A 16,816-nucleotide genomic window follows, 5' to 3' on the forward strand; every position below is an offset into this window, starting at 1 on the left:
TCCAGAATTACCTTGTCCCCTTGATATCTTACTACTTCTCAGAGAAAGGTAACTTTTGATAATACACTGCATACTGCTTATATTTACTTGTGTCTCTACCCTAAGCTTTTCTTTTCATGATGATGATAATAATTATAATAATACATTTATTTCAAAGTATTTTTTCATAAATTTCCCCAAGAGCACCTATTTTAAAAAAAGTCAACATTTTATTTCCTTTGATTAAAATTAACAAGCTTCTAGATCTATCTTTCTTCCCCTTCCCCATATTAAATTCAAAGAGGATGATTTTGTTTAATTATTCTCCAATTGATGGACATTCCTTTAGTTTCCAAGTTTGTTTCTTTTTTTGCTGCTACAAGGAAGACAGTTATAAATATTTTTATACCTATGGGTTCTTTGCTTTTTCTTATTTTTTTGGAGTATAATAAACTTAGTCACCACCTGTTTTCCACAGGGTAAATGATGGTGTCTTAAAAATATATGTTAAAATTGCTGGAGTAGGAAATTAAGTATGAAACTTCTAAAATCTTTTTTTTTTTTTTTTTTTTGGACAACATGGTTTTTTTCTAAGTTAGGTTTGTTGAGTTTGAATTAGCCTTTCCAGTTACATTTTGTTATCTGGTGTTCAATCTTTAAAAAAAAGGAGTTGTCTTCTTTTTAGCATAGCACAGGTCTGCTCTATCTGGTCTGTCCTTTTCTATGAGATTTTTAATTGTTATTTCATCCATGGTGGAATGTCAATATTGTTCTCTTGTGAGAACTGAGACCAACACATGAAATCTGTTAAGAAATTGATTAAAAGAGGCAAATCAAAGATTTTTAGCATGCTAAGAGATGGTGTCTCTTATGATTAAAATGAAACTTCATTGCCAGTGATTTGTACAAAGAGGAAAAATGCCATAATATAACTAATGCCAGATGGAATAATTTCTGGTATAGGAATAGTTTAATGATTTATAATACATAAAACCAAAAAAGGTTTTAAAATAGCCTTTTAAAAATCATTTCTGACATGCTTTTTCATTGAGCCAAAATATTCTTTTGCATGTTAGCGAATCCTTGAACACTGGAATTATAAAGAGCAAATCTAACTTTAGAATTTAAGTAAAATTACTTTCACGAGTAGTTACTGAGGAAGACTCCCTCAAAAAAGGAGTATATAATTCAGTAGTAAGAGTCAACATTGTTTAAAACAGGCACATTTAAAAGGATAAAATAAATGAGTGGAAAAAAATTTACTTTGAAAAAAAATCAAGGCAACTGGGAATGTTATCTGTTTTTCAAAAACAAACACCACCTTGTAATTAAAAAAGGGACTGAAAAGCTTTTTAGAAAAATGAAAACCATTTGCAGAAGGTTGGGTAGGTTTTTTTTTTTAACATGATCATCATCAGTAGGTTAACTTGCAAAATTTTGTGAGAAATGTTTTTTTGTTTTTTGTTTTTTTTTTACCTTACATAGTCAATTGTAATTCCTCTCAGAATATAATGGTATTATTAAGTAATCTGAATAAGTTTGTCTTATCAAACAGCCATAGATGTCGATAATATTGCAAGATGTTTTCAATTTCATAAAATATTCTGGTGAGAGGCAGTTTAGTAGATTAGAAGTATAGATTTAGAATCCAATCAATCAATTGGCATTGTTTATTAAATGCCCATTTTATGTCAGGAACTGTGCCAGGCATTGTGATGCCCTGCTTTTCCCCCAAAAAAACATTCCTGTCCCCAGCAGCTAACATTCTATGTAAGGAGAACGAGAGGGGAAGATGATATATTCATATAATATTCACATATTCACAAAATATGTGAAAAAGTAAATATAGAGCGTTTTGAAGTTGAGAAGAATTAGCACCTTAAAGAATCAAGATAGAGGTAATCCTTATAGCAAACTTTGAAGAAAACTCAGGATTCTCAGGAAAAGGAAGAAAGATGCTTTACTTAGTACCCATTATGTACTAGGAACTGTGCTAAGCACTTTACAAATATTGTTCCATTTGTCCCTCATAATGATCCTAGGAGGTGGATGCTATCGCCATTATTTTATAAGTTAAGGAAACTGAGGTAGACAAAAGTTAAGTGACTTGTCCTTTTGAACTGAAGTTTGCCTTCAAAAACACAGTTTTAGAAGAAATTTCAAAATTAGAAATAGAAATAGCCTATTAAAGTTAGTAGAGAATTAAGGAATGTCAATGGAAAAGGGAATAGGCCTTGGACATAAGATAAAGGGATTTTATAATATAAAAAATAATTAATTTTTTTTATTGAAATGAAATTATATATTTTCATAAACATGATAAACATTTGATAAATCTTTGTTAAGTTTAACTGTGTGAGTAAATGAACATCATGGTTTAGAAAGATTTTACATCAATAAAAACGTATTACTTTGCTTGACCCTCCATTAATCAGAGCATTTAGTCATATTACCTTACTTCTTTTTTTTAGATAGATTCAACATTTAGATTAAAATAATTATTCTTGTATTCGTTTTTACTTTCAGTTCATAGAAAAAAGTCACTTTCTTGTATTTTTTCAGGGACTTTCATTTTGTTTATGACTTCTTTGTCTAGGCTGTCATAAAAATGAATAGGTATCCTAATTAATACCTATTACAACGGGACTGGAACTGAGCATATAAAGAATCAGGGACAGATTTGTTTAAGTGTGTCCAACTTTTCATTTCTTCAAGAGGAATAAATGAATGTTATATTTAGGGCAATTAACCCATTAATTAGAATAGTGAATCTGCTTTTTTGAAAAACAATTCCCTAAATTGTCCAGTTAGGAGAAGGCATTCATGCCTTCATGTGCTGCTGATATTTCCATAAAGCTCTGACTTGTTCTTGGCAGAGAAATAAGAGGAATGACGATACTGAGGAAAACAGTAGAAAATGGAGACATTAATTACTAAAGGATTGTGAACCACCCCTTAATATGGAAGTTTAGTGACACAGTGTAAAAAGGATTAGTCTTAGAGTCAGGAATACTTGAGTTCAAATTTTGTTACAGATACTTACTAATTTACTGACAGTCTCAGTTTTCCATTTTGTAAAATGGGAATGATAATAATAATACCAGCCTTCCTGGGTTGTTGTAAGGATTAAATGAGATACACATGTAAAGCACTTTGCAAGCCGTAAAGGACTATTTAAATACTAATTATTGTTATTATTATCTTTAATAGTAATAGTAGTGGTATAGTAGTAGTAGTAATAGCAGTAATAGTAGTAGTAGTAGTAGTAGTAGTAGTAGTAGTAGTAGTAGTAGTAGTAGTATAGTACCTGCTTACCAAATAAAGTCAATCTAGAGAGAAATTCTGATAGATCCCCAAAGTATATTATAAGCAGTCATCCCAAATTGAACATATTTCCTGAAAACACTTGTAGTATAACTTAGAAAGAAATGGAGGAAAGTTTGGCTTTTATTTGAATGTCATCTGTTGAACACAGTGCCCCTTTTTTTCATATGAATGATCTGTGGCTTGTGGAGCATTCTCATTTAGTGGGGGTGGTGCTGGCAAAGATTTCTTGTACTGAATTTGTGAGTGGTCAACTTAGGGGAGAAATCATAAGCCTAGGGAGCTAGAGCAATCTATTGTAGGTAAATCTAGCAGAGAGATAACTCTCTGTCTGGTTTTTCCTCTGTCTAGTTTCAGAAATTTAATAGCAGTTAAGGTATTTTCTAGATTGCTTTCAAAGGGTCATTTTTGTCTTTGATGCATTGATATTTGATGGTAAATGAGCTTTATTCATATGGAAAGGTCATGGTGTCTTGTGATACTCTTTTATGCTTTGTTTTTAGGAATTAGTCATTCTCACCATTGTTAACCATCTTAACCAAGATCATAACTATTCAAGAAGCATGCACTGAATGGTCAAGACTTTGTTTTGGGGCTTATACAGAAGTTCAGATGCATGGTTTCTACCTTCAAGAAGATTATAATTTAGTTGAAGTCAGGTTGTTCATCAACTCTCCATGCTATATTACAAAGAAGTTCTAGCTACAAGGAAAATTATTTTTTCTGTATTATTCTGAATCATTTGGCTTTTTAAATATGGAAGGAATCACCAATTAGAGGAATTGAGGTAGGGCTACAATTAGGGAATACTTTTAGGAGGAAATTTTTTTTTATTCATTTTTCCAAATTATCGCCTCCCTCCCTCAACTCCCTCCCCCCGATGGCAGGTAATCCCATACATTTTACATGTGTTACAATATAACCTAGATACAATATATGTGTGTAAATACCATTTTCTTGTTGCACATTAATTATTAGCTTCCGAAGGTATAAGTAACCTGGGTAGATAGACAGTAGTGCTAACAATTTACATTCGCTTCCCAGTGTTCCTTCTCTGGGTGTAGTTATTTCTGTCCATCATTGATCAACTGGAAGTGAGTTGGATCTTCTTTATGTTGAAGATTTCCACTTCCATCAGAATACATCCTAGGAGGAAATTTTTGAGCTTAGTTATTGACAGTAATGGATATAAACCTTGAATTTTATTTGGGCTTTTGGTCTTTGACTCAGTTATTTTTTCTTAATTTGAAAAATTAAGGGGATGAATAAGGGGATAAAGATTGCTTCTGATAGATAGAAATAAGTTTTGAGTGAGGGATCTGCGTTAGAATTCTACTACCTGGCTCACAAGGAAGCTAGGTAGAAAGATGGATAAGAAATCATTCCTGGAATTACGGAGACTCATTCTGAGTTCAGATCTTGCCTCATCATTTCTGAGTTCAGATCTGGCCTCAAACACTAACTAGCAAGTCACTTAACTTCAGTTTCCTCAACTGTAAAATGGTGATATTAATAGTACCCAACTCTTAGGGTTATTGTGAGCATCAAATGAAGTAAAATTTGTTTTGGGATTAATTGTTCTTTAAATGTTTGGTAGAATTTGCTTGTAAATCCACCTGGTCCTGGATATTTCTTCTTAGGGAGTTCAATTCCTTTTTTTTTCTTTTCCCTAAAATGGGACTATTTCAGTAATTTATTAGCTCCTTTGTTAATTTAGGCAATCCATATTTTTGTAAGTATTCATCCATTTCAATTAGATTATCAGATTTATTGGCATACAATTGGCCAAAATAGCTTCTAATTATTGTTCTAATTTCCTCTTCATTGGTGGAAAGTTCATCCCTTTCATTTTTGATACTAACAAATTGATTTTCTTCTTTCCTTTTTCTAACCAAATTAACTAAAGGTTTTTCTATTTTGTTGGGTTTTTCATGAAACCAACTCTTAGTTTTGTTGACTAGTTCAATCATTTTCTTACTTTCAATTTTGTTAACCTCCCCTTTTATTTTTAAAATTTAAAATTTGAAATTTAATTGGTGGTTAATTTGTTTTTTCCTAGCTTTTTTTAGTTGTATGCCTAATTCATTGATCTTCTCTTTCTCTATTTTATTCAAATAAGCATCTAGAGATATAAGATTTCCCCTAAAACTACTTTGACTACATCCCATAAATGTTGGTATGTTATATCATTATTGTCTTTCTCTTGGATGAAATTATCAATTATTTCTATGATTTGTTGTTTTATCCACTCATTTTTAAGGATTAGATTATTTAGTTTCCAATTAATTTTTGGTCTTTTTTCCCCTGGTCCTTCATTAATGTAATTTTTTCTGCATCATGATCTGAAAAAGAAGCATTTATTACTTCTGCCTTTCTGTATTTGATTTTGAGAGGATATGCTCTACCTAATATGTGGTCAATTTTTGTTTAGGTTCTATGTACCACCAAGAAAAAAGTATATTCCTTTCTCTCCCCATTCAATTTTCTCTAACTTCTCTAACTTTTCTAAAATTCCATTTACTTCCTTCACTTCTTTCTTTTTTATTTTGTGGTTCAATTTATCTACTTCTGATAGAGTGAGGTTGAGATCCATACTAGTATAGTTTTGCTGTCTATTTTTTCTTGTAGCTCTCTTAACTTTTTCTCTAGGAATTTGGATGCTATACCATTTTTTGCCTATATGTTTAGTATTGATAATACTCCATTATCTATAGTAACCTTTAGTAAAATGTAGTTTCCTTCTTTATCTCTTTTAATTAGAAATTTTTGCTTTTGCTTGATCTAAAATCAGGCTCGCTACCCCTGATTTTTTTACTTTACCTGAAGCATAATAGATTCTGCTCCAGCTTTTTATGAAGTAATATTTGTGAAGCATTTATTAATTGATTAATTGATTGAACAATTAATCTGAATAATATTGAGGTCAGATTCTTTCTAACATTCTTATATCCCAAGATCAGGAATGGTTCCAGGGAAGACGTCATAGATAAACTGATAGGTGGGGGCTCAGTCAACTCCTGAGTCAGAATTAGTGGATACAGGCAGAAAACTTGGCAGATCCCTACAGCACACTGGTACCCACATTGGGCTAATCCTTCCCTATAAACCTCTTGCTCATGTTATTTTCCAATTCTCCCCACTATTCCTTTCCAAGCCCACATGCTTTCTTGATGCATTCGTTGACTATAGCAAGTCACACTGATCTCTCCCTTTTCTAGACCCCTATTTCCCTCCTCCTTCCACTCCTCCTTCTGCCATGTCTGACGTACAGATTCTGGGTTCATTGGTGTTTCCCTTAATTTTTCTATTTCAGAGACTGCTTCTGTTTCACAACTTGCTTGACTAATAGCTTCATCTGTTAGGGTACTCTCTTCTTGACTTTCCAAATTCTAGTACTACCTAATAAGATGACCAGAATCTTGGGGCTCAAAGCTAGAGTATGAGACTTCAGCCTCTCACATCTATCACAGTTTCTCAAATTGAAATGAAAGCTATTTTTTCCAGGGTCTTCCAAATTTCTATTTTCCACTGGCCATTCAAAATGATCCACAGTCTTTACTTTATTGATTTTCATTCATCCACTTAAACTCAAGTATCCAATCACTCCAGGTCACATACATATCCACACTGAATCCTGCTACATTATCTCTCTGCCATTCCTGATTCTACTGACAACCCTCTGTACTTTGTCACCCAAGAGCAAGATAATACCTAAAATGATCAAGAACATGTCTTAATGTTTTTATTGCTGGAGGGATGGGAGTAGTAATTAGCAAATGAGGACAGCTGAACAAACACAATGTCTTCAATCCACACAGCTGTCTACTTCCCCTCCTGGGGTTGTCAAATCTAACACGAGTGTACATATGGTTAATACCACATAACCTAACACTTAATTATATTCACAACCACATCTGTTATCACATCCCATTTCAAGCACACTTAACTGAACTTGAACATCCTTCATCCTGCACTTGGTATTTCCATTTTTATCCGGATAGCTTGTTTTAGTCTTCTGTTTGGCTTCTAGTGGTCCTATGAGATCCAGATTGTTAATTGAGGATTTCATCTATTGTCTGATATGTTTGTTATGGTTTTTAAATTGTTTTTTCACATGATTTGTGGTTGTTTAGTTATTTTAAAGTTGTGTCAGACCATCCATGACCCCACTTGGGGTTTTCTTGGCCAAAATAGTGCAGTAGTTTGCCATTTCCTTCTCTAGCTCATTTTACAGATAAGTAAACTGAGGCAAACTGGGTTGAGTGAATTGTCCAGCTAGCAAATATCTGAGGCCACATTTGAATTCAGAAAGATGCCTTTTCCTGACACCAATCCTGTTATTTTATCCACTGCACATCTAGCTGTTCTTTTTTACATGATAGACTGACCTAATCAATTTACTGTTTCTGTTTTGCAAAGTTCCTCTTTTGTCGTTCCTCAGAGAGGTTTTGTGCATATATGTTTTTATTGGAGAATGAACTTAACTCTTCACATTTTATTGAGATTCTTCTCTAAACTGATTAATTTAATTTTCTGTAGTTTTTAATTATGTATTTTTATATTGTTCTGCAATTGTGTCTTATCTTTCCTTTTAGGTCATAAGACCTTAGAAGGCAGGCACCAAGTTTGTCATATACATCTCTTGTGGACCTGATTACTTAGCAAAGTATTAGGAAATACCCTTGTTGATTAAATGATTAATGTAGAGAATGAAGGAAATAATCATCAAAACAGAGACTGAGAAAATAGTGGTCTAAAGAAAATAATGGATAAATTGAGAAGAGATTCTTATTTGAGTGGGAAAATGAACATTTTTTATTTTAAGTATTTGGAAATATATATATATATATATATATATATATATATATATATATATGTGTGTGTGTGTGTGTGTGTGTGTGTGTGTGTGTGTGTGTGTGTGTGTGTGAGGGAGAGATAGAGAGAGAGTCAGAGAGATAGAGAGATAGAGACAGAGACAGAGAGAGAGGTCAGAGTGATACTTATCTGGGAGCTATTAATGGTAGTTGAAAGCTTGAGAGTGAATGATATGATTAAATAATGTTTTATCTCTTTATCCTATCCTCAATTATGAATAATTTGAATTTCTGTATGTTGTTAGAAGGTTTAAATATATGTCCTTTCACATAAATTCTCATGATGAACCCAAAGCATTAGTGTGCCTTAATTATCCATTTAGACAGTGAAATTGATGTTATTTGTTATATTGTATTATTTCAGAAAAGCTGTATAACTCTAGTGGACGAGAGGTTAAGACGGGCTCTGTTCTCCTTGAAGCAGATATTTCAGGTAAAAAAAGATTTAACTTAATTAATTTTCTATTGGAAAATGCTAAATTGTGTTAAATGTATTGCCTGAAAAAAATGTAGAAACATTTTTACTTCATTCTAGGGAAAAATAGGAAAAGCGGCCTATAATTTAGTAAAGAAATGCTATGCAAAACACAGAATGTCAGTAATGAGTTTTTTACCATCTGTTGTTATAGAAGCAAGGTTAAATCTTCCCCGTTCTCCTGTGCTTAGAGCAAATAATTTTGGCAGAAGGTCAAGTTCACCTAGAAAGACCTAGTCTCATTCCAGTATGTGCCCTCACTTTTTATTTGGGGATCTAGTTTTTCTGAAGATATCCAATAGATAATTTGGAAAGATAATGAAAAATTCTGATAGAACATTGTGCCCTTCCACTATTTAATCAGGCCCCTTTACTCTTGACCACCATATTCTATTCTTCCAAAATGTTCAGTGGCTCCATCTTGCCTAAAAAGTCCAGATTCTTTAATTTGTCATTCAAGCCTATCTATTGTGTTAGCACCCACATTTCAGCCTTATTTCATATTATTTTTCTATATATATTCTATTTTTCAGCCAAAAACATCCCTTCTTCCTTGTCTCTTCTCATGCTTTTTACTTATGCTTGTAAAAATCCTGTAATAGACTTGAAAAAGAAGTATTCTGGTCAGGTAGCAAGTATAGGATATAACTACTGATTAACTTCAGTGCTTCATTGGTATTCATATAGCATCGTGAGTTAAAGAAGGCCCCTAAAATAGGGATTATTTAAGAGCAAAGGGCTAAAAGTCATATAGGCTGAAAAAGTGTGAATAAGGTACAATATGCACTGTCGGAGGAAGTGCCCAGAGTGCTAAGATCACAGATCCTTTAATGTTATTTGTAAACCAACACAAATAACATGTCATTCACGAATCTTTTCTACACACAACTAATTGGATATATTTCCTTCTTTGAAATCCCATAGCTTTTTATTATTTTACCATTAGAATGTGAACTCCTTGAGAACAGGGACTATTTTACATTCTATTTGTATCCTTAATATCTAACAGAATGTTTTGTACATAATAAGCATGTAGTAAATGCTTTTCCATTCATGCATTCATTCATACTAATGGCTCTTCTTTTGTTATGTTTTGTGGTATAATTTTTCTTTTTGTGATTTGTTTTATCCCAATAATTGTTTTAATAATTTAACTATGATCAGGGGGTGATGTCTTACTCATCGTTTTATCCCAGCAATTTCCATTAATATAGTACCCTTCTCATAACATACTTTAGTACCCAATAAGTTTTCTAAGATTATTAAGTTTCAAAATCATTCTAAATCTGCATTGGTGGAGAGAGTTTCCTTATCAAAAATTCCCTATACTAATGAAATTACAAATAACAAAAATGTGTATACAATCAAGCCCCAGATCATTGCAAAGAATACCCAAGAAGCTTCACAATAATGCAAACCTTAATTCTAACTATTCACACAGAAAATACCAACTGGATGAAGAATATGTATTATCCAGATAAAAATAACAATTGAATAGAACCATAAAAACTAGTCCACCAGAACACATGGTACAGGAATGTGAATGGACAATAAAGTGGGTCTAGAATTAACTGAAGGAAAGAGAGCAGGTTGAATTATTTTGAAAAAATTATAGAGTGATTTTATTGACACTAGACTTCTTCCTGAAATAAAGGACTTCAATATTCTTCAATAATCTCATAAAAATTTGAGCCATGGAATAGCTCAGGCCAAAGAATTAAAATTATAGATCACCAGAAGGAGGATGAGACGATCAATTATAGGAATGAGTATGCTGCAACATATTAATAATGAAGACTTGAGCAGGAAAAGGATCACAAAAGTTATTATTAATGACTTAGGAGATTTGAAAAAGAAGTAATCTGGTCAGGTAACAAGTATAAGAGATAACTACTGATTACCCTCAATGCTCCACTGGTATCCACACAACATCCTTCATGAGAGGAATCAATTTATAATCTTAGAAAGCTTACCAGGGACTAAGGAGTTAAATGATTTATTCAGAGATTCAGAGACATAATTTGAACTCAGGTCTTTCTAACTCTAAGGACAATATGGCATGCTATTTCTATACTTATTAATTTGGTTTAAATATTTTATAATTCTTTTGAAATCTTAAACAACTTTAATAAAATTTTTTTATCTTTCCAGTATCCTTGAAAAGTTCAGGATGGGCAGATATTGTCATCCATACATAAAAGTCAGATTAACCACTGATATTCATTGAGTTAAAAACAGATCTACTGAGGTCAAGTTTTCTAATTTCTAAGCCAGAACCACTTCAAATTATAACCAAAATAATTTATTGACAGTAATGATATACTATAAAACATGAATTTACCTATGTGGTATAGGTTTGTTTTTTTTTCACAAATATTTCTCTGACAATTGGTAAAAAAAATGTGTATAATGCCAATTTTGGTGATTAGATGGAGATATTACATGAGAGCAACAGTCATTGCTTTTGTACAATGAAGCCATGTGTGATTTGACATTTTAGTTAAGGCAATAAACATTTGTTATATGCTTGGAAAAACTTTCTGACTAGACATGAGCTCATCTAAAATGTTCATTTTTAACATATGGTGGTGGAAAGGGATATGAATGGAGAGAAAATTATTTTTTATTTCCTTTTTACTTATGGGTGTAAAGTAATTTTCCAAAAATTCATGATATCTTCCCATTTTCTCTTTCTCCCAAAGCCATGATTATCTCAAATGACTGAATTAAGCACATATGTCTTTCGTTACTTGTAGGGCACTGCACATAACTTTTCCCCCCCACCTGAATAACATATTAGAGCTTTCCCTATGGTTTCTTGGTTCAAGAGGTGACGTCGTTAGTGTCTACCCAAATTTAGCCCTAGTCCTTCATCCATATAATTTCAAAAATATTATAGACTTCAAATAAAGGCTTAGGTCCATATAGGGCCAGGGGAATTAGGCCAGTCATTTCAAATTATTTTTCCCTTTTGGAGATAAACCATAGTTACTGACTATTCCTTTAACACCAACCTTCCATTATCCCATTAGGAGTTCTAGTATTTACATCACTGAGGTTTTTATTTTTGCTTTGTTCTTATAATTTTGGCCAAATACCTCAACCTTATCCTGGAGATATTTAAATCCGAGTTGTGGTTTTATACAGGAAATGTACAGAAACATAAAATAAGAATCCTAAAAGTGTAAATTTAGAGTCGAAAAGAACACTGAAATTATTTAGTCCAATGTTTTATTTGTCATTAATATCATGGTCATCATTAAAATACTGATTCTCCTTACCTAGGCAAGAAGTTCAAGGCTACTCACAGACCACTCTGATAAATAAAGGAGCTTTGACCTACTTCATTTAAAATGGGCTGTTTTGCCTCTTTGCCTCACTTAGGAGTGAGAGATTCACCATATCGATGATAGACAGTATAGTGACTCTTCTGCAGAGACTATTGCAGTTTGATTTCCCCTGTGGAAGAACTTTTTCCATCATGAGTCTCCTTGATAGTTGGGATTATAAGTGGGCATCACTTGTAATCCAGATGTCCTAGAAAAAAACTGACATCCTGCCTTGCTCCCCCAGAAGTAGTGTCATTTTCATGATGACACAGATGGTAAATGGTAAAACACATATTTGAAACTAAATCTTCTGCTATAAATGTATAACTTTTATCAAATTGCTTGCCTTCTGACTTGAGGGTGGAAGGGAGAGAGGACAGGAGAGAATTTGGAACTCAGATTTGTAAAAAAAAGAAAAAAGAAAAAAAGAAGATTAAATTGTTTTTACATGTAATTGGGAAAAAATAAAGTTTTAAAGTTCAGGAAAAAAGAAACTAAATCATCTGACTCCAAACTGAGCACTCTTTATTATCTGACACTGAAATTCTTTTTCTTATAGCTGGCTATAAGTCACATAATCAGACAAACAAACCTAACTTTATATTCTCTCAGAATAAATAGCTATCCAGAAACATCTACTATAGTAGCCATAGCAACATCTTTATACATATTCTTTTTTAAAGCATAGTTTCTAGAAGCCCATTGTTCAACCGTGTATAAATTTCTACAGAAGGGATGGTGGACCCTCTCCATTTAACATGGCCATCAGATTAGCTAATATTTGCTCTAAAAGTTAGAAAGGCCTTGGATACACAAAACAAAGGATCTTAATTTGTTGAAAAGGAAGAGGAGGATTCCCTAAATCTGAGGCTCCAAGGGAGGACAGAACACAGTGAGGTGATCCATTAGATCACCTTTGTGTTTAGGAGAACAGGAGAACCTCTTTGTCTCCAAGTCAATTTAATGCCCTCATCTGAACTATGTATAAAATGAAGGAAGTGGGCTTTTTCTCGTGATGGCTATGTTATTGTGCTATAAGAAATGACAAGAAAGGTAATTTCAGAAAAAAACTGGAAAGACTTTCATGAACTTAAGCATAATGAACATAACTAGTAGAACATTATATATAGTAATAGAAATATTGTTTGTTGAAGAAGTATGAATAATTTTGTTATTCTCAGCAATATAATGATCCAAGACAATTCCAAAGGATTAATGATGAAGTGTACTCTCTACCTCCTGATATTGATTGAATACAGGCTAAAGCATGCTATTTTCCACTTTATATCTTTCATTTTTTTTTATTTGAGTCATCATGTACAAAATGACAGTGTGAAAATTTTTCACATAATTGCACATGTATAACCTGTTTCTGATTGCTTACTGTCTTAGGGAAATGAGAGAGGAAGGAGGAAGGGATAGAAACAAAATTTTAAATAAAAATGTTTTTTTAAAATGTGATTCTCAGAATTGATAATGATACTTACAGATATAGTCAAACTAGGTAGCAGAATATGGTGTCAGCTCTCTTGTATCTGACATTATTCTCTCTCTCCCCTCTGTGTTCCTTATCCCCCTCATACCCTTATATGCATGTTGAGATTACAAACTACTTGTGAAAACTGGGGCAAAATTTGCCTCTTTTTATTTTTACTGGAAACATTTCCCACAATTCATCTATATGATCTCATAAGTTCTTACCCTAGATCAGTATAAAATTTTTCTGGGCCAACACATGACCTCATTCAGAGCTGCTAAATGATCTTTTATTATCTCTTTACCTATTTGAGGCTCCAATTCCCTCTTACTTATGTATGAACTACTCTTCTCAGGCTAAAGATAATTTTATTTGATAGAAACTATGGAAGCAAAATTAAAATTGTATTATTTTTTTCTTTTTTCAGTTGTCTATTAAGACTATTAAATCCACCCTAAATATTGGATAAAGTCTAGTCCTTATTATTGTTCTTGTGTCCTTATAGCATTATTTAGAAGGTTAAGATAATTTTTGCTTTTAGCTTTCCTGATAATATTCTTAGAAATTTATGTCATTCTTTAAAAAATACATAGACCTTGATTATGTGTCTCTCCATCCAATTTCTGTATGTTTTTGTATTTCTGTATATGACAGAAAATCTGCATCAAGCATCTCCTTTCAACACCACATTGTTCTTAACAAATTCCTCTCCTTTTCATTCTTCTTTGGGATTATTAATTAATTATTCCATTGTCAGAACTTTGAATTTTTAAATTTTTATTGAGCTGTCTTCTTTATTCATCTTAGGGCCATCATACCACAGAATCTCAGGATTGGAACAAACCTGCAATAAAACCTTCATACTTACACCCAAGGCATGAATGTATGAATGCACTTTAAAGCATCTTCAATAAATTGTTTAATCTCTTGTTTAAATGAAATGGAGGCAATCAGTAAATATAACTAAGTAGCAGAATTATTGATTGTGGATACCATAATAGAAAATAAATATCTGAGTCTGGGAAGTGGGAAAAATGCCAACTTTGCTCTCTTTGTCTCTCTCCTTCAACTTTTTAAAGTGATCAGGCTTATCATTTCTCCATATATTTTGGAGAATAAATATTGAAATAGATTGTGGAGAGAGGTCTTTTTTTTGGAGAGCTATAAAAATGGAATAAATGACCAACTATTGCTATATTCTGTTTCCTATCTATAGTTCCTGGTCAGTGATAGACACATATGCAACTACATAAGAGTATTTCCATACATATCTTCCATTTCCTAACCTGGGACTATTTCCAAAAAGTATTCTCCAAGTTATATGTATGTAGTATCATAGAGGCAACTAGTTCTTTGTAATAGGCAAAGAATGAAGAAGCAGGGAAGAGAACTTTCGATCCACAAAGCAGATGGAAGTTGTTTACCTGGTTTAAGGGAAGAGTAGATAAAAGGTGGGGCAGCTGGCTGATGGATTGGCTGTTTGTCCTTTTTCTGGAAGAGGTCCAATGATATCACAAGGATCAAAGTGGTACAATGGATAGAGTGCCAGGACTGGAATGAGGGGAACTTGAGTTCAAATATTATTTCAAATGCTTAGTAGCTGTATGATCCTGGACAAGTCATTTGACCTTGTTTGCCTGAATTTCCTCATCTGTAAAATGAAATGGAGAAAGAAATGGCAAACCATTCTACTACCTTTGTCAAGAAAACTCCAAATGAAGTCACAAAGAGTAGGGCACAACTGAAATGACTAAAAAACAAAGATGAAGTGAGGGACTGAGTTGAAAAGCTAATATTTAAGATTATAGAAGTTAACTCAATCTCACTACCAGGAAATTCCTGTAGCCCTCATAGTTTTATTTATTGAGCAATTAATTATGGAGTTCTTTGTGACATCGTTTCTGTTGAAAAGTTGAAATGTTATATTGTTGCCTTAGTTTTTACCCTTTTATGTTTGTCTCCCCCCCAGTTAAATAGTAAACCACTTAAAGGCCAAGATTATGTCTTTTTCTTCTTCAGATATGCTCTGGCACCTGGGTCAGGGTTCAACAAATATTTATGAATATTATAATCAGAAAAGCCATTAAAAACAGTATTTCCAGATAGTTATCATTCCACCAATGAAATTTCTACTGTGAGAACAGATTTATTATAAAATTAATACCTGAATGTTCAGATGAAATTGGTTTGAAAAATAAAAATAACAAAGGTGCAGTCATATATATTGTCAATGAATTAGAGTTTTACAACTAAAGACAATTTCAATGAACCTAATGAGGTCTCTAAATTAAGTGTTAGAACAAAATTCATTATAGTAAATACATTACTAACCATTTATGATCACTGTCATGTACAATGTGCAAAATCTGCAGAGAGGACCAATCTCATACCAGGTTTTCTGTAGTGAATTGACAAATTAGAGGAAATACTTTGAAGCCAGTAAAAAAAGAAAGTTTTCTACCTTAAGCAAATTTTTGTATTGATAGGAGTAGTGGTCGTGTGTGTATGTTTGTGTGTGTATGTGCAAGTGCATGTGTATGTGCGTTTTGTAGGTTACTGAGGACTTTAGGCACTTTTTGGTTTAGGATTTGATTGGTTTATTTATTTATAGGATAGAATGACAGTGAAGAGGACTTAGAATTTTGGATCTGCAAGGAAATGCAAGGGTTAGAGATCGCCTTTGTGAGTGAGGCACAAATCATCTCTGCAGTACCTCTTAACAAGCATTATTTAATAATCAAAGAATTTTTAGAGCTAAAAGAGATCTTGGGTGTGATTTATACTGATCTCATATTACAAATGAAAAACTTAAGGACTAGAACCCAGCTTCTTTTTTTTAAGATGATTTTTTCTTAATTTTCAAAATACATGCAAAAATGGCTTCCAGCATTCACCCTTGCAAAACTGTTCCAAATTTTTTTCCCTCCCTTCCAATAACTCCCCTCTCCCTGGACAGCAATCAATCCAATATAGCCAAAACATGTGCAATTATAAGCATATTTCCATATTTATCATCTTGCACAAGAAAAATCAGATTAAAAAAGAAAAAAAATGAGAAAAAAGCACACAAACAAGAAAAAAGGTGAAAATACTATGCTGTGATTCACATTCAATCCCCATAGTCCTCTTTCTGGATGCAGATGGCTTTCTCCATCACAAGTCTATTGGAACTGGTCTGAATCACCTCATTGTTGAAAAGAACCACATCCATTAGAGTTGATCATCACATAATTTTGTCATTGTTATTTACAATTTTCTCCTGGTTCTACTCACTTCACTTAGCGTCAGTTCATGTAAGTCTGTCCAGGCCTTTGTGAAACCATCTTGTTGATCGTTTCTTATAGAAAAATGATATTCC

General features: G+C 32.7%; 1 protein-coding gene across 1 annotated transcript in view; it reads left to right on the forward strand.

Annotated features, from left to right (window-relative positions):
- Positions 1–16,816, forward strand: part of FHOD3 (formin homology 2 domain containing 3) — a 630,786-nt gene that overhangs the window by 300,237 nt on the left and 313,733 nt on the right. Inside the window, 2 exon segments of the mRNA XM_074279229.1 lie at positions 8,542–8,570; positions 8,572–8,610. Of these exon segments, the coding sequence (XP_074135330.1) occupies positions 8,542–8,570; positions 8,572–8,610 (68 nt within the window).

The sequence above is a fragment of the Sminthopsis crassicaudata genome, chromosome 1 (genome assembly GCF_048593235.1).
Source record: "Sminthopsis crassicaudata isolate SCR6 chromosome 1, ASM4859323v1, whole genome shotgun sequence".
Taxonomy (NCBI): Eukaryota; Metazoa; Chordata; class Mammalia; order Dasyuromorphia; family Dasyuridae; genus Sminthopsis; species Sminthopsis crassicaudata.